General features: G+C 45.8%; 2 protein-coding genes across 2 annotated transcripts; one reads left to right on the top strand and one right to left on the bottom strand.

Annotated features, from left to right (window-relative positions):
- The first annotated feature begins 1686 nt into the window (after positions 1-1686).
- Positions 1687-8488, top strand: MAD2L1BP (MAD2L1 binding protein). Its single transcript, XM_028724335.2, has 3 exons — positions 1687-2149; positions 2276-2529; positions 5296-8488. Exons 1-3 carry the CDS (start codon positions 2065-2067, stop codon positions 5833-5835), a joined length of 879 nt encoding a protein of 292 aa, XP_028580168.2. The 5' UTR covers positions 1687-2064; the 3' UTR covers positions 5836-8488.
- LOC114594523 (epoxide hydrolase 1-like) lies at positions 8457-21783 on the bottom strand. Its single transcript, XM_028724334.2, has 9 exons — positions 21627-21783; positions 17360-17570; positions 13937-14117; positions 13563-13793; positions 13333-13462; positions 11916-12121; positions 10725-10833; positions 10347-10472; positions 8457-8873 (listed from the first exon to the last, which is right to left on the bottom strand). Exons 1-9 carry the CDS (start codon positions 21653-21655, stop codon positions 8672-8674), a joined length of 1425 nt encoding a protein of 474 aa, XP_028580167.2. The 5' UTR covers positions 21656-21783; the 3' UTR covers positions 8457-8671.
- Between the last annotated feature and the right edge of the window lie 5390 nt (positions 21784-27173).

Below are 27173 nucleotides of genomic sequence, written 5' to 3'. Positions count from 1 at the left end.
AGAGGTGGCAAGAATACACAGAGGAACTATACAAGAAAGAAATGGATGTCTCGTACACCCCAGGTAGTGTGGTTGCTGACCTTGAGCCAGACATCCTGGAAAGTGAAGTCAAATGGGCCTTAGAAAGCACTGCAAATAACAAGGCCAGTGGAAGTGATGGTATTCCAGCTGAACTATTTAAATTTTTAAAAGATGATGCTGTTAAGGTGCTACACTCAATATGCCAGCAAATTTGGAAAACTCAGCAGTGGCCAGAAGATTGGAGAAGATCAGTCTACATCCCAATCCCAAAGAAGGGCAGTGCCAAAGAATGCTCCAACTACCGCACAATTGCACTCATTTCACACGCTAGCAAAGTTATGCTTAAAATTCTACAAGGAAGGCTCAAGCAGTATGTGGATCGAGAACTCCCAGAAGTGCAAGCTGGATTTAGAAGAGGCAGAGGAACCAGAGACCAAATTGCAAACATGCGCTGGATTATGGAGAAAGCTAGAGAGTTCCAGAAAGACATCTACTTCTGCTTCATTGACTATGCAAAAGCCTTTGACTGTGTCGACCACAGCAAACTATGGCAAGTTCTTAAAGAAATGGGAGTGCCTGATCACCTCATCTGTCTCCTGAGAAATCTCTATGTGGGACAAGAAGCTACAGTTAGAACTGGATATGGAACAACTGATTGGTTCAAAATTGGGAAAGGAGTACGACAAGGCTGTATTTTGTCTCCCTGCTTATTTAATTTATATGCAGAATACATCATGCGAAAGGCTGGGCTGGATGAATCCCAAGCTGGAATTAAAATTGCCGGAAGAAATATCAACAACCTCAGATATGCAGATGACACAACCTTGATGGCAGAAAGTGAGGAGGAATTAAAGAACCTTTTAATGAGGGTGAAAGAGGAGAGCGCAAAATATGGTCTGAAGCTCAACATCAAAAAAACGAAGATCATGGCCACTGGTCCCATCACCTCCTGGCAAATAGAAGGGGAAGAAATGGAGGCAGTGAGAGATTTTACTTTCTTGGGCTCCATGATCACTGCAGATGGTGACAGCAGCCACGAAATTAAAAGACGCCTGCTTCTTGGGAGAAGGGCAATGACAGGCCTAGACAGCATCTTGAGAAGTAGAGATGTCACTTTGCCAACAAAGGTCCGTATAGTTAAAGCCATGGTCTTCCCAGTAGTGATGTATGGAAGTGAGAGCTGGACCATCAAGAAGGCTGATCGCCGAAGAATTGATGCTTTTGAATTATGGTGCTGGAGAAGACTCTTGAGAGTCCCATGGACGGCAAGAAGATCAAATGCATCCATTCTTAAGGAAATCAGACCTGAGTGCTCACTGGAAGGACAGATCGTGAAGCTGAGGCTCCAGTACTTTGGCCACCTCATGAGAAGAGAAGACTCCCTGGAGAAGACACTGATGCTGGGAAAGATGGAGGGCACAAGGAGAAGGGGGCGACAGAGGACAAGATGGTTGGATAGTGTTTTCGAGGTTACCAGCATGAGTTTGACCAAACTGCGGGAGGTAGTGGAGGACAGAGGTGCCTGGCGTGCTCTGGTCCATGGGGTCACGAAGAGTCGGACACGACTAAACGACTAAACAACAACAACAACAACAACAATCTGGAATTAGCACATGTAAAAGCTAGTTAAGTAGGCAGCTTCCAGTTCATTGGACACTGTAATCCTAGTAAAATCAACAGAAGTAATAAGCTAAATAAAAAGCAATTCAAGTTTCATAAAATGTATTTCATTTTATTAAATGGAGTAGAACCAGGGCTGGCACTAGATGTCATGAAAGTACAACAATTTGTGATTTTCATTAAAGTACTGTTGTATTTTTACTCCCAGAAAAAACGGAGTTTGTTGATTTTCAGTCTCTGGTGCAATATATTTTGATATTATGTATAACTTGGCTTGAGGCGGGGGCGGCATTCCCCTCAGGCAGTAAAACGTCTCGGGCCAGCCTTGAGTTAAAAGGCGACCTTTCCTTTGGGTTGAAGAGCGGCGCGTCTACTGGCGCCACGATCTTCTTCCCCGCCCACTGACGTCCCTAAAAAGTTCCCATGATGCTCCGGGAGGGCGGCCATTCAAACCAGAGCGACGTCGGAGAGCAGAAAATGGCCGCGCCCGAAGCGACGCAACGAGAAGGTAAGACTGGGCTTTGGGTTTTCGACGGCGGCCCCTTCCCTTCCCTTCCTTTGTGGGTCTCTGGGCCTTCGGCATCACCGCGGCCGAGTGACGAGGCCGCTCCGCCTTCTCTCTCTTTCTGCGCAGCCGACTCCGGCTTGGAACTGCGCGACGCTCCCGCCGTTGCCGTGACTGTGGCGCCGGCGCCGCCCGTGGCTTCGGTTCCCGGCGGCGCCTCCTCGGTGTCTGTGGTTTTCCCCGGCTTCGTGACCCGCGAGGGCTGCTTCCGTTTCACCTCCGAGTTCATGAAGCACGTCTTGTACCAGAGGCAGCAGCTGCCTTTGCCTTACGAGCAACTCGCCTGCTTCTCCCGGAGGCAGTTTCCGAAATCCCCCGGCCAGGTGAGTTGAGGCTGTTCGCGCATACACGGGATCGCATCCTCGCGTTACACGCTGTGCACCCGGGGAAGCGCTGGCTAAGATTTTCGCTTTCGCTTTAGGAGCATCAAACCGACACTGGCTCCAGGATGCTCACTTGTGTGGCAAAAAAGGTCTCTCTCTCGCACGGTTTTCCGCATGTTTTCAGAGACAAGAGAATGTCGGGGTTTTTTGTGGGGGGTAGGCGATTAAGCCGCACGTGCGGATGTATTCAACTTCCTTTTCCTCATGCTTGCAACCACAAATACAAATTGGGACCTTCGCTTTACCTCTGGGTGGTTTAGACTTGGTTAAAAGTATTTCCTGTGTTCTAGAGTTCGCTCTAGATTCAGCTGCAGTTTATCTTGGTGGTTTCATATGGTTATGGCAAGTATTTGGGGGCAGCCTGTGCATGGTGATAACAACTTGTGCATTTTAAAGGGGATTTTAAAAATGGGAGCAATCAGACCTCATTAAACTCCCGATTATGATGCTAACAGGGTGACTAAGAGCATCACAAGCTAACTCGGATGCATTGGGTGAAAATGTACTTATGCTTTGAGGTTCTATAAGGTGGAGTAGCCTACCTCACTGATTATATGGGGGATGGATGCATGTGGTTGGATTCTTCATTTATTTTTGAAGGTTAAATCATATGGCTTTAATTACTAATAATAATTGTTCTTAGGACTGGATTAATCAGGAGTTCTGAAGTAATGGGTGCTACTGATGCTGTGTACCTCACAAGGACCCACAAACAGTTCCTACTTCTTGGCATATGTACCTGCAACAATCATGTGCTGGAAAATGCAGTCTTACTGGAAGGAAGGAATAACTCAGTTGGTAGAGCAGGGGGTTGGAGCAGATGACTCTCGTGGTCCCTTCCAATTCTATGATTCTACTACTGTTTCATTATTATAAACTTTGTTAATGTGCCTTTACCACTTTGGAGTCTTTACCATGGTGTCAATTGTCTGCTGTGGCTAGAGTTGTAATCCCCCAGAAGATGCAGGTTCACAATCTGGAGGTACTCCTGGACCTACTTCTGCTACTAGTGGTCCAGGTAACATCAGTGGCTAGGGCAACCTTTTATCAGCTTCAGTTGGTAAGACAGCTGTGGCATTTCCTGCATCAGGTTAGCCTGACCAGTTAATCATACACTGGTAACTCCAGCTTGGTTTACTGCAATGCACTAAGTGGGGCTGCCCTTGAGGCTGATCCAGAGGCTGCAGCAAGTGCAAAACATGGCAGTTGGACTACTTATTAGGGCAGAACAGCAGAATATGACCATTGTATTATGCCTCTGCTGAAGGAATTCCACTGGCTGCCAAATGGCTACAGAGCTTGCTCCAAGGTGCTGTTATTGGAGTGTGCATCCTACAGGTACCATTCTACCAGGTGGTCTGTGACACACCATGTTGGAATGGTGTCTTCAGTGTGGCAGCAGATGCTCTTTGAAACTCCCTCCCACTGCATATCAGGCAGCAGCTTTCTCCATTGGTGTATCAGTGCCTGCTTAAGAAGTTCTTCTTTCAACAAGTCCTCTAAAATCTTTATCCCAGTTGGTATCTACCCAGGACCTGAATTGATGTTATGTATATATATGTGTTGCTGTTTAAAAAACTATAAATATAAAAACAATTTAAAAGTTGCTTTGAAACTTTTTATATATGCAACAGTTTTATATATGTTACTTCATTGTAAATCACATCTAGATAGATGACTCATGGGAAGAGATTCATAAATAAAATAATAACAAATGATGTGGTGAGCTGGTCTGTAGTGAACATAGTATAAATACACCATTATGACTAGCTCCTGGCAAAGAGATAAATCCTAAAATAAAGATTCACTGCTTATAATTAATGGCCATGAGCTTACTATGCACACATGATACTTCCTAGCATATAGGTAGTTGTAGTATTCTAATAGTTGTCCCTAATCTGCTAATATTAATAACAGCAAATTTAGCTATTATAGAAATGACTTACAATATGGCTAACCCCTGGCTAGCTTCGTACGTTAAGGTACTCACCAGCTACACCTTTTTGGCATCTTTTGGAGCTTAGAGATCTGATTGACTGGCAGTCGTTCTTCAGATTTGTACTTTTGGCCCCCTACCAGAGCTCCTTTAATATGACAACAGAACTTGGAATGGCTCTTGCATTAATAGGGATATTATGCATTGCATGAAACATACTAAGCAGACAAAACGTCACATTTTCCAATTTTCTAAAGCAGCGTTTTGAACTCCTGCATTATATCTTCCTAGCCAAGGCTGCATCTTCTGCGGAACTTGTCTGTTGTATGTATGTTGGTTTAGTATGGAACTGGGAACACCTGCTTTTATACTTGTTTTGACACCTTCCAAAGGACAGACATACCATTCCCAAACCTGGTCATATTTTGATGCAGATTTTATGGTGTGAGAGAAACTTTGGGTGAAATGGCACTACAGAAATATTAAGTCTTTGTATTTATTGGGGGAATGAATTTCCATAATTTAATGGGTGCTGTGCAGCAGTTAAGAGAAAAGTGGTCACTGAAGACAAACCACCTTATTAGTAACTGGCTTATTTAAGTAGTGATTTTGGTATGTTATGATTATGACACTTTTCTGGTTTGTTCTATATGTTATCAATTATATGTCTAGACTTTGAGATAATGTGTGAAATAACTATATTCAAGATTAAATATTATCATCTTTTCACCTAAAATATTGACATCATTTCAACCACCTTAACCTCACAGGATGAAGATGTGGTCAAAAAAATCAATCCAAAAGATCAAGAAAGCAACAACAAGAGGTGTCAGCAAGTACTGAGTGAACTTGAAGGAATGTTTCAGCACTTAGAAAACATGTTCAGTTTGACGTTGGTCCCACGAGTTCTTATTCTGCTTGGGGGCACTGCTGTCAGTCCCAAAGAACTCTATGAGATCAATCTGCAAGGTATCTCCATGAGCAGTGCTGATGAGAGTCTGCAGACAGGAGCCTGTATTCGCAAGCTTTTCCGTTCGCTCTTCCTGGCAGATGTATTCAGCGAGCTTCAAGCCATTCCCACTATGGGTGTCGTTGTTATGGTTCAAGGGCACCGCAACTGTGGCGTTAACTGGTTCAGACCGAAACTAAACTACAAAGTGCCAGCCCGAGGGAGGAAGTTGACGGTCAGCTTATCGTGCAGTCACAGCAAGAATACAGCCCTTTCTGCCAATCAGGAGATGAACTTTAACTTGGATGATTACATATGGTTTCAAGCTCCAGTGACAGTGAAGGGCTTTCGTTACTCTTGACGACGTTTTTAAGAGAGAATGCTTAACTTCCTGTCTCCATATTGCTTTGTAATAAATCTGATCAGCTGCAGCCACAAGTTCCCCTCATTTGAACCTTTTTGCCAGACCCTTTAGAAATCTGTGATGAGCAGATGAGTACTATCATATTCTCCAGAGTTAACTTCCTTTCAAAATGATGGAGCTTAGAAGCAGATCCACCTAGGAATATAGGAAGGGCCTTTGGGGAATTGATTCAAAAGGGAAAAGAGATTGCTTTAAGGCCTACGAAACCTATTACATGATACTTGAAATAGTTATACCAGCGGGGAACTTCCTGCATAATATTATATTATGGACAATGTTTACAGGTAGATAACTACAATGTTCATGAATTGCTTTGGTTTCTGTGATTGTTCAAGAATCTGGTAAAAGCCATATAACTTTCTGCTTTTTCCTGAGTAATAAATGTTACTGTCTAAGGAGCTATTGTAAGGGTTGTGGCCATAATTCAGAGCAGCACAAATCCCCTCAACACTGGAGGCCTAATAACTTTTAAAGTTTGCATCCCCACAGGATTATTAGAGTGGGAAAAGTTGGTTTAGAAATATTTATCTGGTGCTACGCAGGTGCTTTGAACTACAACTCCCACCATCCCTGACCATTGATCATGCTGGCTTCAGGTCCTGAGAGTTACAGGGCATGAGGAGGGCACTAGGGAAGGCTGCTTGTGAACAGTGATTTGTCTGAAAAATTACAAATTGGGGTGAAAACACTTTCTAAATTGTGGAATGTAAAATAATGGAAGCCTTTTTGGCTGAAGAGTTGGGTACAAATGTTATCTCTCATATTGAAAAGCTCATTTTGCTTTCCTAACAGTTTGCGTACATGAGTACTCTGATTAAGCCTCCTCCTGTGTTTGTCTCTGTTAGTCAAAGCTAGAAGCTAACATTGTAAATGTGCTCTTTTTGGAAAAGGCTCTGAAGCACAATCTTTGCTGTAATATCAGCTTCTATAAAGCTGCACAAGATGTTTTGCTCATCTTCAATTGCTGTGATCAAAGTGAAGCTATAGTTTTGCCTTCCCTAACCTGGTGTCCTCTGGTGTTATTGGACTCCAGCTCCCATCAGCCCCAGCCTGCATACCCAGAGGTAAAGGATGATGTGAGTTGTTATCCAAAGCATCTACAAGGAATAAAGTTGGTACTGATGATGTAAAAGCAGGTGTTAAGGCAGGTTCTCTGCTCATTTGCCACAGTGCACCATGACACTGATGTTCTTCATCAATGAAGGTAAACTGCAGGGTAGGGCTGGGGGGTTGGGACAACCACTGTTGGGCAAGCATTAAAGGAACTGGCATCTTGTTCCCAAACAATGGGCAACATTTTACTTAATGTGAACATACCCACTATGAAGGGTCTGGACGCTTTACACTGAAGTGAGCGAAGAGGTTAGTTAGTTGGAGAAGTGTGGCTTTCCTGAGGATAGATCCCTATGTGTTTAGGTGGGAGTAACATTTATCAAAAGAAGCTCAAGACAGATGTAAGGATAATTGGATGTAATAGGTTTTCCTCAGTTCCCTAAGGAAATATTTTTGGGATGGGAAGCATGAGTAATAAGGATTTTGTTCTGCTTGGAAGTTTTCAAGTTAAAGTTGAGACCTATGGGAGATCTAAGAACATATGTTACTTCTTGGGCCAAAGGCATTTGAGCTCCATTTAAACTATTATTTACAAAGCTGCTTGCCTGTTCTGGGCCAGAAAAGTTGCAAACTTTAAGGGAGAGTTTCTCTAGTCTCCAGCATTATGGATTTTCTGACCTTTGGGACATTTTTGTATTGTGTTCTAATTGTTCTGGGAGAGGCTAAACAAACATCCTGCTTTTAAAAAATGCCTGTTGAAAGCTAACAGAAACACAAAAGAAGCTGCATCGGTTACTGTAGAACAAAATATTATAGCTACTGAATGTATTTTTTTAAAACAACAACACTTTTTTCAGAGAAAATAGCATGGATTATGAGGAAAGTTGACTTGCCTTCTAAAAGGCTGCCTATATAGTGGAGCCCAGCCCTTGACAGTGTTCCTAATCCTAACTTTACAGCCCCTACGTACAAACCCAGTCGTAATCCACTATAATCTTACAATGCAGAACGCTGTGTTAAAAAGGTTGAGGAACTGTTTCTTCCCACTTGCCATATTTCCTTGAGGAAAATCTGTTGGGGGACTACAAGGCTGTTGTGGGTGAGGTTCATAGCCACTAATACACACCCTCATTCCATTCTCCTCCCTCTCTCACGCCACCTTTTCCCCTGCACAGCAGTTAAGCTTATACTGGCACCAGTGCAAGCTGTTTTTCACAAGGGGGGAGCTCCTTCCCAGCTGTAACTTTCTACCAAAAATTGTCGTCCTTGCATGGCCATTTGCTTCCATTGAAGCAGCTAAAGCCTATTTTCTAAAGCATAATTGCACAAAGCATAATCCTGGGTGAGGCAGGACTGAAAGAGGAGAGGCTGCTTGCCAGATGGGGAGGCTCCTCACGCCTGGGAAATGTATCTGTTTGATTTTTGTGAAGGTGAAATGAAATGTAAAAGGAATCTGTCTTGTAACAAATCTTGTAAAATCATAATAAGACAAGAACTCTACTACCTTGGCTTTAAAAAGAAGTTGCTTTAATGTAAACAGTGTCTTTTCCCTTTTTTCACACTACTTTGTATGGCTTCCACAGCTAGCCTCATAGAAAAATACTTGCCTACCCAAAACTTAAGGAGTAAATACACGCTTTAAGTACTGTTTAGTTGTCGGAAAGCTTCCGACTTTTGGTTCATAGAGCTCTCTGCAATGCTTGTGCCATTTAATATTAACTTACAGGTGTTCCACCTTCTTCACAAACTGCCTGAAGTCTTGAGCTAAAAGTGCTGGTTCCTCAAAGGCAGCAAAATGTCCGCCCCGTGGCATGTAGGAATAGGTGACAATGTTCTTAAACAACTTCTTTGCCCAGGAACGTGGGATATGAGTAAGTTCACCAGGGAAGGCAGCAATACCAGTAGGAACATGGACTTCAACCCTGTAGCAGAAGATACCATAACTTCTCAAGAGCTTACTAGGTAACATAGGAACTGCAAAACACTTTTTCTTAGTAAGCCTCACTGTGGCAAGTTAAGAGAACATGCTCTTCCATAGCCCACCCATTAATACATATTGCATTCTTTGTCTTCTCCAATTTTTTACCACGCATGCAAACTAAACTATGGTTGGTACACTAGTTATAGCCATTCCTGGACTGGGACAACCTGCCTTTATAACTCTTGTTCTAATAACCACATAACTGGATGTGGAAGCGTTCCACAATGTGGTCTATATTGTATGGGGTTTAAGTACCTGTTGAATCCCGCTATGAGATCTTTGAGGGAGGCCATGCTCAAGGTCCCTTTGCTGTGTAATGATAAGAGATAGGGCCTTCTCCTTGGTGGTACCCCATTTCAGAATGTCTGTCACCTAAGTGGATAATTTTCAGGAGTGCACTGAAGGCTCAGACTTTGGGGGCATAAATGTGAACTGGATTCCAATAGTGTCTTGTCTGCTGCATTACGGGAGTTGTATCTAGAGTTGCACTCAAATGTTTTAATTGTAAGCTGCCGTGAGCTCCTATAGGAGAAATAATATAACTTTACTAGTGAATACTAGTAATATATTGGCAACCATGAGGGCTAAATGGTTCTCTTCTTGCAGATGGGTTCCAAGAGAGTTGGGTTTGAAGCTTTTACCCCGGCTTTATAGCAACAATGGACCTGTGATAGTTTTGGTAATTGGGAAAGAAGCCATCATGGACTTTGTTCTCAGTGAATCATTTAGACAACTTAAAACTTGGAGAACAATTACCTGATCTTTAGGCATGGCCAAAGAATTCCATAATGCTAGTTGGGGCTTTGTTTATTTCCTTGGAATCAAAGCATGTAAGACTTCAAAACTTGCTTTCAAAAGCAAATTTGTGTTTTGGAGGAAATACTTCTGGATGTGATGAAACAGGAATATTGTGCTTCTATTATGTAACGCGGGTGGCACTGTGGGTAAAACCTCAGTGCCTAGGACTTGCCGATCGTATGGTCGGCGGTTCAAATCCCCGCGGCGGGGTGAGCTCCCGTCGTTCGGTCCCAGCTCCTGCCCACCTAGCAGTTCGAAAGCACTCTTAAGTGCAAGTAGATAAATAGGTACTGCTTTATAGCGGGAAGGTAAACGGCATTTCCGTGTGCTGCGCTGGTGCTGGCTCGCCAGCTGCAGCTTCGTCACACTGGCCACGTGACCCGGAAGTGTCTTCGGACAGCGCCGGCTCACGGCCTCTAGAGCGAGATGAGCACGCAACCCTAGAGTCGGACATGACTGGCCCATACAGGGCAGGGGTACCTTTACCTTTACCTTTATTATGTAACCAGCTATTGCTACTACCACCATAACAGCTATAAAAATGCCTTAAGGCAGAAAGCACAGCATTGCAGTGCAATGACTTCTCTTAAACCAGCTTCTGGTACCTCTTCCTTACCTGCTGTCAGGAGCATTCTGGGGATTCTGGGAAAGATTCTCCTTGTAAAAGCGCATTGATGGTACAATGGAGGAAGTGACCCAGTAAATCATGATATTGGTCAAAAGGTCATCAAGAGAGTATTTCCTAAACAGAGGAGTTTAAAGCATTATCATAGTTTTACCATCATACCTTTGGTACTTGACTGCAATTTGGTCTACTAATACAGAATAGAAAGTGAGCTAATAACATGCTACCTTTGGGGTGTGTTAAGAGTATACTGTGAAAAGCAGTAATAGGTTAAAAAAACAACGCCAATTTTATTGGCTGTTTTGAGATGAGAACTCCCCTCCCCCTTCCTAAAAAGGATCCTCACCCCATTATACTTGTGGTACAGACCTTTCCAGACCTCCATTGTCCATGTTCCGGAATGATTTGTCTGTCCAGGTGGAGAATTTCTCCAGGATGTATGCAGCGAGTCCCACAGGAGAATCATTCAATCCACAGCCTAGATCAGGGAAACAGCATATTACCGTTTACATCAGACACTTGCTCCACCTCTGGCTAGGAACTGGGCCCTGCATGGGACTTGCTCAGAGATCAAAGTGAGAACTAGGGCTTTGGATTGCAACCAACTTAATGCCACATCATTCTGGATGTCTTAACTGCAAGGGCCTGGTTCTTCCAAGGATCTAGTTAATCTGGCTGGAGAAAAAAAGCATTTGGCTAGAAAAGTGGCCACTGGGAGCACAGGGGTGCTGCTGACTTTCATCTATGGTACCTTGGTAGTTTGCTCTCCCCCCGCCACCTCCCCCCCCCTCATGTAAGCCCATTACCAGGGGAGCTAATCGTGTGAATCTTGTTTGCTTGCAGAGTTAATTTTGCTGTCTGTAAAAGTGGGGGACAGAGATCTCTCTGTGTGTGTACAGTAGTCTCGTGTAGATGTTACATTCCGGGGAGGGGCATAAATATGAAATCACATATAGCCGAAACAACACCTTGGAATTTTACCTGCCAGAGCAAGTGTGAGACCTTCCCAGAGCCCAGTAAGCAGGACAGAGAGCTTAAAAGCTATTTTTGTGCTGGGAAAACCTGGCATGGAAAGAGCTTTTGAGCTCTCTGCCTTGTGTGTGTTTAATTTGTGCAATATCAGCTGGCTGGCTACCAAGCACGTACAGCTGTGATCATGCAGGTTAAATGCACCTAAGTTGTAATCCTACTGTATTACTTTGCCCTTCCTCATTTGCTTCTGCAATTGTTGGCATCCTTCAGTCTCAAGACACTGGAGTCCACCTCTGGGGATGAAGGTTTCTAGGAGCCACAGGTGAGAGCTGAGTGCAGAGTGAGGACCAAAGGTGGACAAGCTACTCCAGAAGGAGCATGATGTGTCCCCCACCAGTGCTACATCCCATATACTCCTCTTTTGCAATAGAAAGTTATAATTAATGAAGCCTGATTAATCCAAATCTGTATAATTTATTGCAGTTATTCCTATGTGCCTTAGCTAGTATAATTTCATTCTGTATGGGGGAGACTAAAATGCCTCTTTTTTCAGTGGGGGCTTCAAAAAACACAGGATGATCAACAAACCTGCTGTGTCAGGCTTGGTGGCCTGGATGTGTAAGTAACCAGATTCTCGCAAAATTTCATACACGTGCTTCTCAAAGTATGGGAATAAACGACGTGCGTCTTCCCTGGTGAGGCCCACCAGCCATGGTACGTAGGCTCCCAGTAGTAAACCAACCAAGCTAATGTTACTGGTGAAAACCATGTTCAGATGAAGCCCTTTTACAGATCTGAAAAGAAGGCATGGAGAGTTTTCCTAAACTTTCTAGTAAATGTGCTTTGGCTAGCATTAGAGTCAGAACCAGCAAATATGGAAGAACAATGAGAAAATACTTGGGAGAAGTGACATCCAGGGAAGAGATATAATCATACCTTGTATACACAGGCAGGGATATATTGCTGTTATTTAATACTGCTTTTAATAGTGGTTCTTGTGCAAGCTGGCATTTCTCAGTTGCTTGCCATAAGTTCAATTAGGAGCAAAATCTGGATTTTCTTCAGGGCAGAAATTGATTCCTCATGCAGATGTAATCTAAAGCCTATGTTTCTGTTCTCAATTACTTCCATGAGTCCTGCTTTGACGACAAATGCTCATTATATTCTCCGACATCCTTCCTTGCAAACAAAAACCCTTGCAATGCAGTAGTCCAACCAAGTTGCATGAAGAAAGATTATGCCTAGATAACCCCCTGCTTTATAACGTAAATGTAAGGTAAAAGTAAGGGCTGCGGGTGGTGCTGTGGGTTAAACCACAGAGCCTAGGACTTGCCGATCAGAAGGTCGGTGGTTCGAATTACACAACGGGGTGAGCTCCCGTTGCTCTGTCCCTGCTCCTGCCAACCTAGCAGTTCGAAAGCATGTCAAAGTGCAAGTAGATAAATAAGTACCACTCTGTTCTGGTTCGCCAGAAGCGGCTTAGTCATGCTAGCCACATGACCCGGAAGCTGTATGCCGGCTCCCTCGGCCAATAAAGCGAGATGAGCGCCGCAACCCCAGAGTCGGTCACAACTGGAACTATTTAAGGTAAAAATAAAGGACCCCCTGGACGCTTAAGCACAGTCAACGGCGAGGGAGCCGGCGTTTGTTCACAGACAGCTTTCCGGGTCATGTGGCCAGCAGGACTAAACCGCTTCTGGTGCAACAGGACGGAAACCAGGGCCCACGGAAATGCAGTTTACCTTTCTGCCACAGCGGTACCTATTTATCTACTTGCATTGGCATGCTTTTGAACTGCTGGGTTGGCAGGAGCTGGGACAGAGCAATGGGTGCTCACCCTGTCGCATGGATTCGAACCACCTTCCGACCGGCAAGGCCAAGGGGCTCAGTGGTTTATACTACAGCGCCACCCACTTTACCTTTATAATGTATAGATATGCACAACCACTAATTTATGTTGAATGATTCGGAATATGCAATAGAGAGAAGCACCTCCACCACTTACTGTGGCACCATCTGGGCTATGTTTGTGGTGATCTTGGAACCCCAGTCTCCACCCTGCAAGTAATATTCCTGGAAGCCGAGTCTCTGCATTAGCTTGTGAAAGATTCGAGCAGCAGCCAATGAATCAAAGCCTGTCAGTGAGGAGAAAAAGTATCATTAAAAGACATCTACCACAGCTTTTAATTAAAAGCAGTGCCCTGGAAGTCCCTCCTTGGTTTATCTGCCACTTACCCTGTTTGTGAGGGGCCTCTGAAAAACCATAACCTGGGATGGATGGACAGACGATCTCAAACACCACATTTTCGCCACTCAGTCCATGCCCAGCAGGGTCCGTAAGCAGTGGGATGATCTTATAGAATTCATAGAAGGAGCCAGGCCAACCATGCACCATCAGCAACGGCCTAGCATTCTGACCTTTCAGGGTGTGAGATGGTTTCACATGGATGAAATGAACTTCAATTCCTGCCAGAAATCCAACAGACAAGTTTTAAGTGCTAGCTGCAGCAGAGAAAGCTCACTGTGGAAAATGGGGCTGGGGTTGGTCTGAAAGGATTAATCCCATTACAGGATATATTTATGTGTAGTTCAATGGGGAAAGAATTCACCTTCAATGGTTGTCTTATAATGTGGGTACTGGTTGAGGATTTTAACTTGTTTTTGCCAGTCAAACTGAGTTCTCCAGTAGGAGACCACTCTCTGCAGATAGTTGGAGTTGAAACCGTAGTTGAAGGCAGCCCCTTCCAGTGGTTTTGTGTAGCGGGTCTGATCAAGACGCTGGTACAAATCCTAGAGAGAACAGAGAGAGAAAGAGTCTCCACAAAGAATACTTTCAAAAGTGAGGCATCCTAACCTCTGTGAATAGTTCTTAGAGGATCAAAGCCTTTCTATATGGCCCTAAGGAATATTACGCAAAACAGTGTTGTTCATATGGGTTTCTGGCTGGATAAAGACTTTGACTGAAGGCCTCAAACTAAAATAGTTTTTATTAAACACAGATGAGAGAGGCTTTCATTTCATTTAGGAAGAATTGTTTCTTTTTTACGATTGAGGAATGGGACGTATAGAGAGTGTTCCATGTCCTAAAATGCCTGCCAAAACTGGGTAAAAGATTCTGAAACAGTCAAAACTCAGGAGAGCTTTCCCGTTGCTAGACAGCATAATTAATTTTGTTCCCAAGGATGCCATTTAGAAAATGTGACCCTCAAAACCTATCTTAACATCTTGAAATATTTTTAAGTCCCTTACAGAAAAGGGGCTGTTGCAATTTTTGAAGCTGCTTTGAACATGTCAATGATAGCATATTGCCAATATAAGCTACCAGGTGACAATTTATTAGTAGAGGTCTTCCTTCTCTTCTTCTCCTCTTTGGCGATTACTCATAACAGAGTAATATTGTCTTCCATGAACATGGTCTTAACAGTGTGTCCATAGGTGACTGTGGAGGCCAATTCTGGATCCATACTGTCAGCATCGCCCTTGAGCCAGTGCCATGAACTGGACTCATCCACTTCAGCCCGACTGGGCTAGGTGAGCTGGGTAGCACTTCCAGAGACCATCTTCTGCACAGGAACAGGTCAAAGTGCTGTGGACTCACAGCTTAGAGTTGTGAGCACCGGATTCACTTCCACAAGAAGACAGTCGTCGCACAGCAGAGTACAGAAGAGTCTAGCAGAGTATATAAACAACTCGGAGAGCAGCTCTGTAGAATATCTTCTTTATTCTATAACTACAACTATAATACAACTATATACAGAGCTAAGTAGGTCTAGGCATAAATGAATGCTGAACCGCACTGAGTGTCTGCAGCTGCTCTTAGCAGCAACCTTATCTAAACACACAATCTCTCTCTCTCTCCGACACACTGACTGACTGACTCCTTGATGTGGTGCTGGAGCAGAATAAGTAGAGAGCAGAACACACCTCCTCCTCTCTGGAGAATCAGCAGACTCCTCAGGAGATTCTTGGATATGGGAGGGGTGAAATCTCACATACGTCCTTCCACAGTGGGGACATGGGATTCCAGGCAGGAGCTGATCACGGTGAGGGTTTGCCAAACATGCCTTCCTCTTAGCACATTTCTCCCTTTCATCCTTAGTTTGAGCATCTTCAAAGTCCATGACACCTTTGGTAAAGCCTGTTCTCCAACTGGAGCGCTCGCAGGCCAGTGTTTCCCAGTTGTCGGTGTTTATACTACATTTTTTTTAGATTTTTAGATTTGTCTTGAGTTAGTCTTTAAACCTCGTTTGTTGACCACCAGCATTATGCTTTCCATTTTTAAGTTTGGAATAGAGTAGTTGCTTTGGAAGACAATACTCAGGCATCCAAACAACATTTTAATGTATTTTTAATCTTTGTTTTAATGTATTTTTAATCTTTGTTGGAAGCTGCCCAGAGTGGCTGGGGAAACCCAGCCAGATGGGCAGGCTACAAACAATAAATTATTATTATTATTATTATTATTATTATTATTATTATTATTACCACTCCAATGAAGTTGATGTTGAAGAATCATTGCTTCAACAATAGCGATCTTTGCTTCTTCCAGTACATGGGCATTAGTTTACCTGTCTTCCCAAGTGATATGCAAAAATTTTCAGAGACACCGTAGATGGAATTTTTCGAGGAGTTGGAGATGGCATTTATAAGTGGTCCATGTTTCACAGTAAGGTTGGTAGTACAATTGCTTTGTAAACAAGCATTTTGGTTTCCCTGCGAATGTCCCGGTCTTCAAACACTCTGCACTTCAATCGGGAGAAAACTGCCCTTGTGGAAAGATAACTGCCTAGGTAGGAAAAGTGGAGGTCATCCTCTGAGTGTGCACATACTACATTGTCATCAGCATACTGAAGCTCTATGACGGAAGTTATGGTAACCTTACTCTTTGCTTTCAGGCTACTCAAGTTAAAAGAGCTTTCCACCTATTTGATATATGGTTTCTACCCCGGTGGGGAGTTCAACAATGTGTAGGACAGGGGTCTGCAACCTTTAAGACAAAAAGAGCCACTTGGACCCGTTTCCGAAGAAAAAAAAACTGGGAGCCGCAAAACTCGTCATTATAAAAATAACTTTTTTGTCACTTTTTTTTTATTTCTTTGTTTGACCCCTCAGAATTACTCCTCCTCATAGAAATAAACGTTAAATTATCATGTTACCTTTTTTGTGTGTGTGTTCTTCACTCCCCTTCAAAACAGTGACCAGCGTACATGCCCCCTTTCAATGCAGTGACCAGCGTACATGCTCCTTACAATGTAGCGGGCAGGTGGGCGGGAAGGTGACGTCGGGACGGTGCGTGACTAACGCACGCACCGCCCCCATGCGACGCCACAGCCAGTACAGCGCCCGCTACGGTGGGGAGTGTCGGGGCGCACAATGCGCCTCCTCCCCTCGCTGGTATCCGCCCCGGAGCCGCGGCAAAGGTGTAAAAGAGCCACATGCGGCTCCGGAGCCGCGGGTTGCAGACCCCTGGTGTAGGGCAATGTATAGAGGTCTTCCCAGCCCTCCTCCAACACAGTAATGCTTGAATTGCTAGGGTGATGAAACCTGACACCCTCCCCCTGTTTCAGCTAAACCACAATCCTCTGCAGCCTTCTAAAATCAGATAACATGGCATGGCCACCTCAGGATCAAGTAATTAGTAGCTGGAGAGTCACAGTGATACAAAGCTTGTTTGCTAGCATAGTACCCCAATGACATAGGAAAACTGGCCTGGCCAGTTTGGGCTTTACCAGCATCCTCATCTGACCTAAAAAGCATGACTAACATGATTGGCTGAAAAGAAGGTAGGCAGCTACAGAACCGGAATGTGATCAACCCTTAGTGTAATCCTACTCAGTTGGCAGACTTACACACTCTCCAGCTCTCACAGGGCAGTTAGAAATTCAAAACACAATATTAAAAGCAGTTGAAAACAATCACAAAAATAAGCTGGCTCCTCAAAATATACATCTCAAGTGTCAAAAGCCAGGGTAAAGGCGTTTGTACCATAAATTTTACACATAACACCCCCCTACCCATCTTCTCTTTAGTACCTGGATTTCCTCCTCTGATGTCGTTACTTTGAAGGGTCTAATTCCTTTATCTTCTTCATCAGTATGCGGTCTCTCTCCAGAGCCCCACCATCCATCTCCCATTTCTAGGGTCTTCGTCCTCTGCCTAGACAGAAGCCAATATACTAGGAGGCCTCCACCTCCGAGCGCACAAGAAGCTGCAATCATGTTTTTCTGGGGTGTGTCATAAGACCTAGAAAGGCACCCAACATTTTGTGAGGCAATGGCGGTTAAGCAATCTATGTGTGCAAAAGAAGGATTACTTGCAAGCCTCCTTAGAAGCAAATGGTGGGTTTTCACTGAAATGCTTCTTGGTACAGTGGTACCTCAGGTTAAGGACTTAATTCATTCCAGAGGTCCGTTCTTAACTTGAAACTGTTCTTAACCTGAAGCACCACTTTAGCTAATGGGGCCTCCTGCTGCTGCTGCACTGCCGCCGCGCGATTTCTGTTCTCATCCTGAAGCAAAGTTCTTAAGCCGAGGTACTATTCCTGGGTTAGTGGAGTCTGTAACCTGAAGCGTATGTAACCTGAGGTAACACTGTATTTAAAATCGTAGCTTAGTAGAAATTAATAGGACAAAAAAAGTAGTTCTGAGCATATAATCAAAGGTTGTATATGCAAGTGGGCCTTCTGGCGGTTCCCTCACTGCGAGAAGTGAGGCTACAGGGAACCAGACAGAGGGCCTTCTCGGTAGTGGTGCCCGCCCTGTGGAACGCCCTCCCATCAGATGTCAAAGAGATAAATAATTACCTGATATTCAGAAGACATCTTAAGGCAGCCCTGTTCAGGGAAGTTTTTAATATGTAACGCTGTACTGTTTTTAACACTGATTGGGAGCCGCCCAGAGTGGCTGGGGAAACTCAGCCAGATGGGCGGGGTATAAATAATAAATAATTATTATTATTTAAACATTTTAATCACTCTTTTATGCTTGCATGAGGTAATAAACTGAAATTTCATTCTTTGTTGGGCTCAGCAGTGGCCCGAGAAATAAAGATTGGGGTACATGGAGACACAAAGAGGATTACAGGGCAAGATTTGGTCTATGTGTTAGGTTTCTGTAAAATAAATAATAGTATATTTTACATTAACGCTCCAATCCCAAACATATTTCAGAAGTAAACCCTATCGATTTTGATTGCATGAACTTTCAAGTAGACATGATTAGGATTGCAGCCTTGTTTTAATAATTTCCAGTTATCAACTGTACTTTTCAGGCTACAGATTATAACTGAATATGCATTTCATTCAAATAATCCCAGCGGTAGAGTGAGTGGGTGAATTACTTGTTTTGGGTGACTTGCCTCCCCCCCCCCCCCGCTCACCCATGCCACCTGTAATTTTGATTAGATAAACAGAGGATAGTAATTTGCACTGAGAGTTTCCAGGCACTATTGGTATTCTAAAAGTTAGACTAGTTGGAAGCTATTACTACTGCCATCCTGTCCAAATAGCTACTGTGTTTAAGACTGGGTAATGTGAAAGGAGCCGAATCATATAAACCAAATGGGCATACTCTGGGAATATATTCCAAAGTGGAAAACTCAATTTCAGTCCCCATTTTTTTAGCTTGGCATAATTGACGTGGGTGGCGCTGTGGGTTAAACCACAGAGCCTAGGATTTGCTGATCAGAAGGTTGGCGGTTCGAATCCCTGCGACGGGGTGAGCTCCCGTTGCTCGGTCCCTGCTCCTGCCCACCTAGCAGTTCGAAAGCACGTCAAAGTGCAAGAAAATAAATAGGTACCGCTCCGGCAGGAAGGTAAACGGTGTTTCCGTGCGCTGCTCTGGTTCGCCAGAAGCGGCTTAGTCATGCTGATCACATGACCCGGAAGCTGTACACCAGCTCCCTCGGCCAATAAAGTGAGATGAGCGCCGCAACCCCAGAGTCGGTCACGACTGGACCTAATGGTCAGGGGTCCCTTTACCCTTTACCTTTAACTGTCAATCTGGACCTGCACTCTGGAGGCTTCACGCGGCTATCCCTGAAGCCTTCGCAGCGCAGCGCGAGTTCCTGCTGCGCTCCGGAGGCTTCAGGTTCCTTTCGCTGAAGCCAGGAGAGTCTTGCTCTCCCAGCTTCAGCAAAAGGAGCCTGAAGCCTCCGGAGCACAGCAGGAGCTCCCGCTGTGCTCCGGAGGCTTCAGGCGGCTATCCCTGAAGCCTGGAGAGCAAGAGGGGTCGGTGCGCACAGACCCCTCTCGCTCTCCAGGCTTCAGCGAAAGCAAGGCGAAGCCTCCGGAGTGCGGAGGGAGCGCTCCCTCTGCGCTTTGGAGGCTTTGCCTTGCTATCGCTGAAGCCAAGGAGCTTGCATTCGCTCGATAGGACGCGCACACATTTCCCCTTAATTTTTGGAGGGATAAAAGTGTGTCCTATAGAGCGAAAAATACGGTACTTCATTTTGCCTGTGCCAAATCTTCCTGTATTCAGCTTCACTGGTTAACCTTGGATTTTAGTATTAGGATAGAAACTTCTCCCTATCTACTTTCTCTACACCAGGGGTGGCCAACTCCCAAAAGACTGTGATCTACTCACTGAGTTAAAAACTGGCAGTGATCTACCCCCTTTTTGGGGTTCAGGGCACAAATGTTGAGCTTCTTTGGGGGGAGCCAGTGATCTACCAGTGATCTACCACAGACGTCCAGTGATCTAGCAGTAGGTCACGATCTACCTGTTGGATGTGCCTGCTCTACACCATGCAGAGTTTTATGTGCCTCTGCCCTTCCCTCCACCCTTAATCATATTTATTCCAAATGAAAAGCTCCAGATATTGCAGCCTTTCCTCATTGAAGAGGTAGCTCACATTGATCATTTTAGTTGCCCTTCTCCAATACCGCCTTCTAAGCCATCCTTATTTCTAAACTTTGTTCCATTCTCTTACGTAAACTGGGCTCCTGGCATGTGATTGTGGGTTGTACTTTGGCTCTTTTGCCAATGCCTCTCTGAAGGGCTGCCCTTTGCCCCAGGCACAACAGTAACAAAAATCAAGCCTATTAATGCACATAGCATTTCAATTCCTGTCCGAGCACAATAGAGGAACCAGCAGAAGCAGTTAAGCAGTGCTTTTCTGAACATTCAAAATGCTTTGCACAATCTTCTTGCAATCCTTATGTCCTGTATTACCCTCATTTGACAAATGAGGTTTTCCACTGAGAGGCAATGATTTACTTAAGGCCACTTAGTGAGTTTGTGGCAGGAGAAAGTAGCTTTCCATGAAACCACCAGTTTGGGTACATATGACATAATGCGCAATTTTGCGACTAAGGGACACCTGGATTTCTGCAAACCAGGAACTTCCCCCTATTCCAAGTTTCCGAGCTCCTTAGAAGCAGAGTAGTCAGATCCTTGTTTATTTAAATCTCACAAGGTTTTAGCTACTCAGAGGCCTTATCCTGGTAAGATATGGCGTTGATTCAGCACCAAGCAGCTTTAGTGGTGCTAATCTGCCTCAAGCAGGATCAGAACTTGATGGCTTTATGGAGGGGTCTGTCTTTCCAGCACTTCCTCTGCAAACAGTCCTAGGCTCCTTTCAGTCTGTCCTTTGGTACATATGTGAAGGGAGCTTTAAAAACAAAGTAGCCGTTCTACTTAACTATGCATTGAAATTAAGAGCTATATGGTGTTTACCAACCTGATGAACACCCGCTTGTGGATAAAAAGAATAAATTGGGGGGGGGGGTGCTCCCACCCATGGGTGTAGCCAGGGGGGCAACTGCCCCCCGACATCAAGCGAATAAATAAAAATACTTAACTAAAAGTAGAAACTGTAGAAAGATTTTGACAGACTTTTCTGAGCACTTGGGGTAAAAAAAAAGTAATTTAAAACAACTGTTGCTGAGACATTTCATTCAGAATCTGTTTGACAGAGCCAGACAGAGAATGATGACAGGCAGGTGTCATGCTCGTCCCCTAACATAAATCTTGGCTACGCCCATGTCCGGACCTCTTTTCTATGTATGTTTATGTAGGAAGTAGGTATTCCAATCTACCTGAAACATGACTGTGATTACCTAACCGGGCTGGTAGCTATTCTAGTTTCATTGCTCCACAATAAAAATAAGGAGTTTGAACTGCCCTTTGCTTCTTAATTTGAGAGCACAGTGAACTGGGTTGGCTGCCCTGGCTTCTCTACAGCCAGCATTCAGACCAGTCCATCGCCATTTAGCTTCTGGCTAAATAGCAAGTCCAGCTTATCCCCCCCCCCCATAAGCTCCCCCAAGAGCAGCGCCTGCTGCCTCCTCTTTACACTCACCTGACATTCTGCAGGATCTGCTGCCACATGTCTGCAAGATGGGCCTATGAATCAACAAGAGTTCAGCTTTGACCCACGGATAATGCAGTTGGAAAAACCTTCCTAGGTCCGTACTTCCGCCTTCAACTGCCTGTTCCCTGTACTCCATTGAGTAGCATTGAGTAAACAAAAAGATTACATAGTTTCCTACTGCCACCTACTGCCTAAAGGCATGTTTCCATGATGGCTAGCAGGACTGGTCAAAGACATTTTGCTGCCTTGAGGCAAGAGCAGCAAATGGCGCCCCCTGGCTTTCTCTTTTTCTTCAGTACTTATACCACAAATCCCTAAAGGTAAAGGTAAAGGTACCCCTGCCCGTACGGGCCAGTCTTGACAGACTCTAGGGTTGCGCGCTCATCTCACTCAAGAGGCCGGGGGCCAGCGCTGTCCGGAGACACTTCCGGGTCACGTGGCCAGCGTGACATCGCTGCTCTGGCGAGCCAGAGCCGCACACGGAAACGCCGTTTACCTTCCCGCTAGTAAGCGGTCCCTATTTATCTACTTGCACCCGGGAGTGCTTTCGAACTGCTAGGTTGGCAGGCGCTGGGACCGAACAACGGGAGCGCACCCCGCCGCGGGGATTCGAACCGCCGACCTTTTGATCGGCAAGCCCTAGGCGCTGAGGCTTTTACCCACAGCGCCACCCGCGTCCCGTACCACAAATCCCTAGTGTGCTGCTAACACTATATGCATGTCTGAGACTGCCTAGATTTAGTTGACGTGACAGAACCTGTGCTATATATGAAAGGCAGGGATGCTCAAATGGCAGCAAGCTTTGTTGACCCTGGAGCTTCTGAAAAACCCTGCGTAAGACACAGAAATGGGAGTAGGTCTAATAAAGTTAACTAACACCATGCTCACTTCTCTGGCACCAACATGTCCACAACCACTTGGAGCCACATCTCTCTGAGGTTCCTTATTTTTTGAAATACAAATCTGGCCAATCTGTTGCAATACAGAGCAACTGCAGTAAACCCCCACATATAAAAATGGCTTTTCACATTGGGACCTCTCGTGATCACAATGCAGAACTGCTTTTGCTGAGTTTCATTGCAACTCATGCACCTGTAAGCATGTGCCCCCATTAGCTCTGAGGATGCCACAGCAACTTTACTCAGGCAACTATTGTGGAAACAATAAGACTTTCTGTAAATCCACTTCAGGGAGAATTTTTATTCTTAAAAGGCTTTAGCCACTTCACTGACATTATGAAAACTCCTAAGATGCCTCCTGGAACTGGATATCGCGTTAAAACGAAATTTACTTTTCAGATAAACAGTGAAGCTTTCCCAGTTTACCTGACACACTGCTGCTTCTCCTTTCCCCTTCTAAAGGTAAAGGTAAAGGACCCCTGGACAGTTAAGTCCAGTCACAGGCAATTATGGGGTTGCAGTGCTCATCTCACTTCAGGCCAAGGGAGTCAGCGTTTGTCCACAGACAACTTTCCAGGCCATGTGGCCAGCATGACTAAGCTGCTTCTGGCGCAACAGGACACTGTGATGGAAACCAGAGCGCACAGAAATGCCCTTTACCTTCCTGCTGCTGTAGTACCTATTCATTTACCTGTACTGGCATGCTTTTGAACTGCTAGGTTGGCAGAGCAACAGGAACTCACCACCATCGTGGGGATTCGAACCACCAACCTTCTGATCAGCAAGCCCAAGAGGCTCAGTGATTTAGACCACAGCGCCACCCGCATCCCATGCTTTCCCCTTCTACCGCCTGCTAAGTGGCAGTGACCAACAGGACAACAGGAGACAGCCCTACATACTGTCTGCTACTGCTCTTCCCTAGGAAATGAAAACAGCAAATTTATCAGTAATAGCCGTGTTTGCTGGGCTAATATAATCTGAGTGGATTAATTCTGACAACCCAGTTTACGAAGGAAGACTACACCATCTGGATAGATACCAAATCTTCCATATGGAGTGTTCAAATTGAATTATCCCAAGTAAGCTGCTCAAAGGGACTTTTAAGATTATTGTTGTTTTTGCGTAATAATCACTGAATTGTTAGCCTCCCCCCCCTTTTTTTTTTTTGCATAGGATCCAGACAGTGTTTCTCAGGTTTTGTTTTTCTGTTTAAAGATGTTGGATTTTCCAAGTGTTCAAATTATAATATGTAATTGTTTCTGTTTCTGTTTGTTTGCTTTTATATTTTGTAAATGGAGGCGAATATGAGGCTTGGGATTCCTACTGTGGAGGGGCGAGGGAGGTATGGCGGTGGGGGCAGATGTTATAGGCGAAGGGGATCGAGATACGGATATGCTCGTACCCCTTCCAATCTGCGCCCCATCCCGAGATACGAGGGTAGGGTGAGCAAGGATTACTCACCTCCGTCACTGGTGTTGTGCAATGCCAGGTCTATAGGCAACAAAACCGCCACCCTGCGAGATTTCTTCATCTCTCAGGGGGTCGACCTGGCTTGTGTGACGGAGACCTGGGTGCGCGAAGGGGATACTGTTACCTTACGAGAGATGGCGCCCCCGGGTTTCTCCGTCCTCCACCAGTCGCGGACTGTGGGCCGGGGGGGAGGGGTGGCATTATTAATCCGGGAAGATTGTTCTTTCAGGGCTCTACCATCGCCATCGATCCCCGGCATTGAATGTGTTGGCCTAGTGTGGGGCTCCGAGGTGAGCTTGGCTGTCTGGCTGGTGTACCGGCCACCTAGCGCACCAGCAGCCATCCTGTCAGGCCTGCTGGAGGCGGTGGCCGGCTGGGCCTTGGAGTTCCCTAACCTATTGGTATTGGGGGACTTCAACATCCATGCTGATGCCACTCCCTCCTCACAAGCTCTGGACCTGGTGTCTTCCATGGCGACACTAGGGCTCTCCCAGTTTGTTTCGGGCCCCACACATCAAGCAGGCCACACGCTGGATTTGATCTTTGGCGTCGGTATAGATGTGATCATGTTTCCTTCGATGAAGGTGCCATGGTCTGATCACTACGCTCTGAAAGCCAGGATTGACGTTCCACCCCCACCCTGCTTGGGTGGCGAGCCGATTTGGGCTCGCCCGCGGAGGCTGATGGACCCTGATAGATTCCGTCAAGCCTTGCGGGACCTTGCTCCCCCTGGCGACTCATTGACTGAGCTTGTTGAGGGCTGGAATACCCAGCTCCTGGCAGCCATCAATGAGATCGCACCTAAGCGCCCTCTGCGACCCCGCAGAAACCGGGCTCCCTGGTTTACCGAGGAGCTCCGGAAAATGAAGCGGGACCTCAGACGGCTAGAGCGAGTATGGCGGGGTGCCCGTGACGGAGCTTCAAGAACATCCTATAGAGTTTTTATGAAAACCTATGAGATGGCAGTGAAGGCCGCTAAGAAGTCCTACTTCTCGGCCTCCATTGCATCCGCTAGCTCTCGCCCGGCGCAATTATTTAGTATAATTCGGTCTTTAACGTCCCTCGAAGGACAGCCAAATTTAAATAACAATTGGACACACAGCTGTGAGGCATTTGCGAGCTTTTTTGCGGAGAAGGTCCTGTTGCTCCGCCATGACCTCCCCGCCAATTTCGATACAATAAAGGAACTGGAGGCCCCTCGACTGTCCTCGGGTCCAGTATTGGACCACTTTGACCGGATATCCCCAGCCGATGTGGACAGACTCCTCCGAGCTGGAAAGCCCACCACTTGTCCTCTCGACCCGTGCCCGTCCTGGCTGATTAGAGCGTGTCCAGACGAGGTGCGGGCCCCCCTGGGGGATATCATCAATTTGTCCCTTGGCACCGGGACATTCCCAGGGGAACTGAAGGAGGCAGTGGTGCGCCCGCTTTTAAAGAAAACATCATTAGATCCCTTAGATCTATCCAATTACCGCCCGGTTTCGAATCTTCCATTCCTGGGTAAGGTGATTGAGAGAGCGGTTGCGGAACAGCTTGGTAGGTTTCTGGATGAAACATCGGCTCTGGATCCATTCCAGTCCGGCTTCCGCGCTGGTCATGGGACCGAGACGGCTCTGGTCGCCTTAACAGATGATCTCCGTAGGCAGCTGGATCAAGGCGGGTCGGGGCTGCTGATTCTTCTAGACCTGTCAGCAGCCTTCGACATGGTCGATCACGAACTCCTGGACCACCGCCTTGCCGACGTGGGGATCCAGGGCACAGCCCTTCAATGGCTGCGCTCGTTTCTCTCTGGTCGGGGACAGAGGGTGGCGCTTGGGGGGGGAATTGTCATCCCGCCACTCCTTGGTGTGTGGAGTGCCTCAGGGTGCGATTCTCTCCCCGATGCTTTTTAACATCTTTATGCGCCCCCTTGCCCAGCTTGTCCGGAGTTTTGGGCTGGGCTGCCATCAGTATGCTGATGACACCCAACTCTATCTGTTGATGGATGGCCATCCTGACTCGGCCCCAGACACACTGATCAGATGCTTGGAAGCTGTGGCTGGATGGTTACGTGGGAGCCGGTTGAAGTTAAATCCTTCGAAGACAGAGGTCCTCTGGCTGGGACGGGACGATATGAGATTGAGGGGGCAACTCCCTTCTCTTGCGGGGGTGCAATTAGTGCCAGCACCGTCCGTTAAGAGTTTGGGTGTAATCTTCGATACCTCCCTCTCCATGGAGGCGCAGATTGCAGCTATAACAAAGGCGGCATTTTTTCATCTCCGCCAAGCTAAGCAGTTGGCTCCTTACCTCTCTCGCCCTGACCTAGCCACTGTGATCCACGCGACGGTCACCTCCAGACTGGATTATTGTAACTCGCTCTACGTGGGGCTGCCCTTGAGACTGACCCAGAAACTCCAGCGGGTGCAGAATGCCGCAGCGAGACTCCTTACGGGGTCTTCGCTGCGAGATCACATTCATCCGGTGCTATACCAGCTGCACTGGCTCCCGGTGGAGTACAGGATCAGGTTTAAGGTGCTGGTTCTAACCTTTAAAGCCCTATACGGCCTAGGACCCTCGTACCTACGGGACCGCCTCTCCTGGTATGCCCCACAGAGGAACTTACGGTCTTCAAATAAAAACATCTTGAAGGTCCCAGGCCACAGAGAGGTTAGGCTGGCCTCAACTAGAGCCAGAGCTTTTTCGACTGCGGCTCCAACCTGGTGGAATGCCCTGTCGCAAGAGACAAGGGCCCTGCAGGACTTGACATCTTTTCGCAGGGCCTGTAAGACAGAGCTGTTCCACCAGGCCTTTGGTCAGGGCGCAGCCTGACTCCCTCCTTTGGCAATCTCTACAAAGCTTTAGTCTATGGTTGCCATCAATTTGTATTTTAATTAATTTTTAGAATGTATTTATAATGTTGTATTGTTTTATTGTTGTTAGCCGCCCTGAGCCCGGCTTCGGCTGGGGAGGGCGGGATATAAATAAAATTTATTATTATTATTATTATTATGTTATCCAGTTTCTTGTGTTCTATGTCAGTGCAGGCCGTCACGTTCTTCAGGCACTGCATAACGCAATGGCTATTGGATCCACTATACTGTGACAAAAAACAATGATGGCAGAAATGGGCATGAGACTGGACTTCTGCAAAGAAAAATATTAGAAAATGAATGTTTTGGGGACCTTA

This window comes from Podarcis muralis, chromosome 3 (genome assembly GCF_964188315.1).
Source record: "Podarcis muralis chromosome 3, rPodMur119.hap1.1, whole genome shotgun sequence".
NCBI classification, from domain to species: Eukaryota; Metazoa; Chordata; class Lepidosauria; order Squamata; family Lacertidae; genus Podarcis; species Podarcis muralis.
The sequence above is the reverse complement of the archived record's forward strand: the minus strand, read 5'-3'. Positions and strand labels throughout refer to the sequence as shown.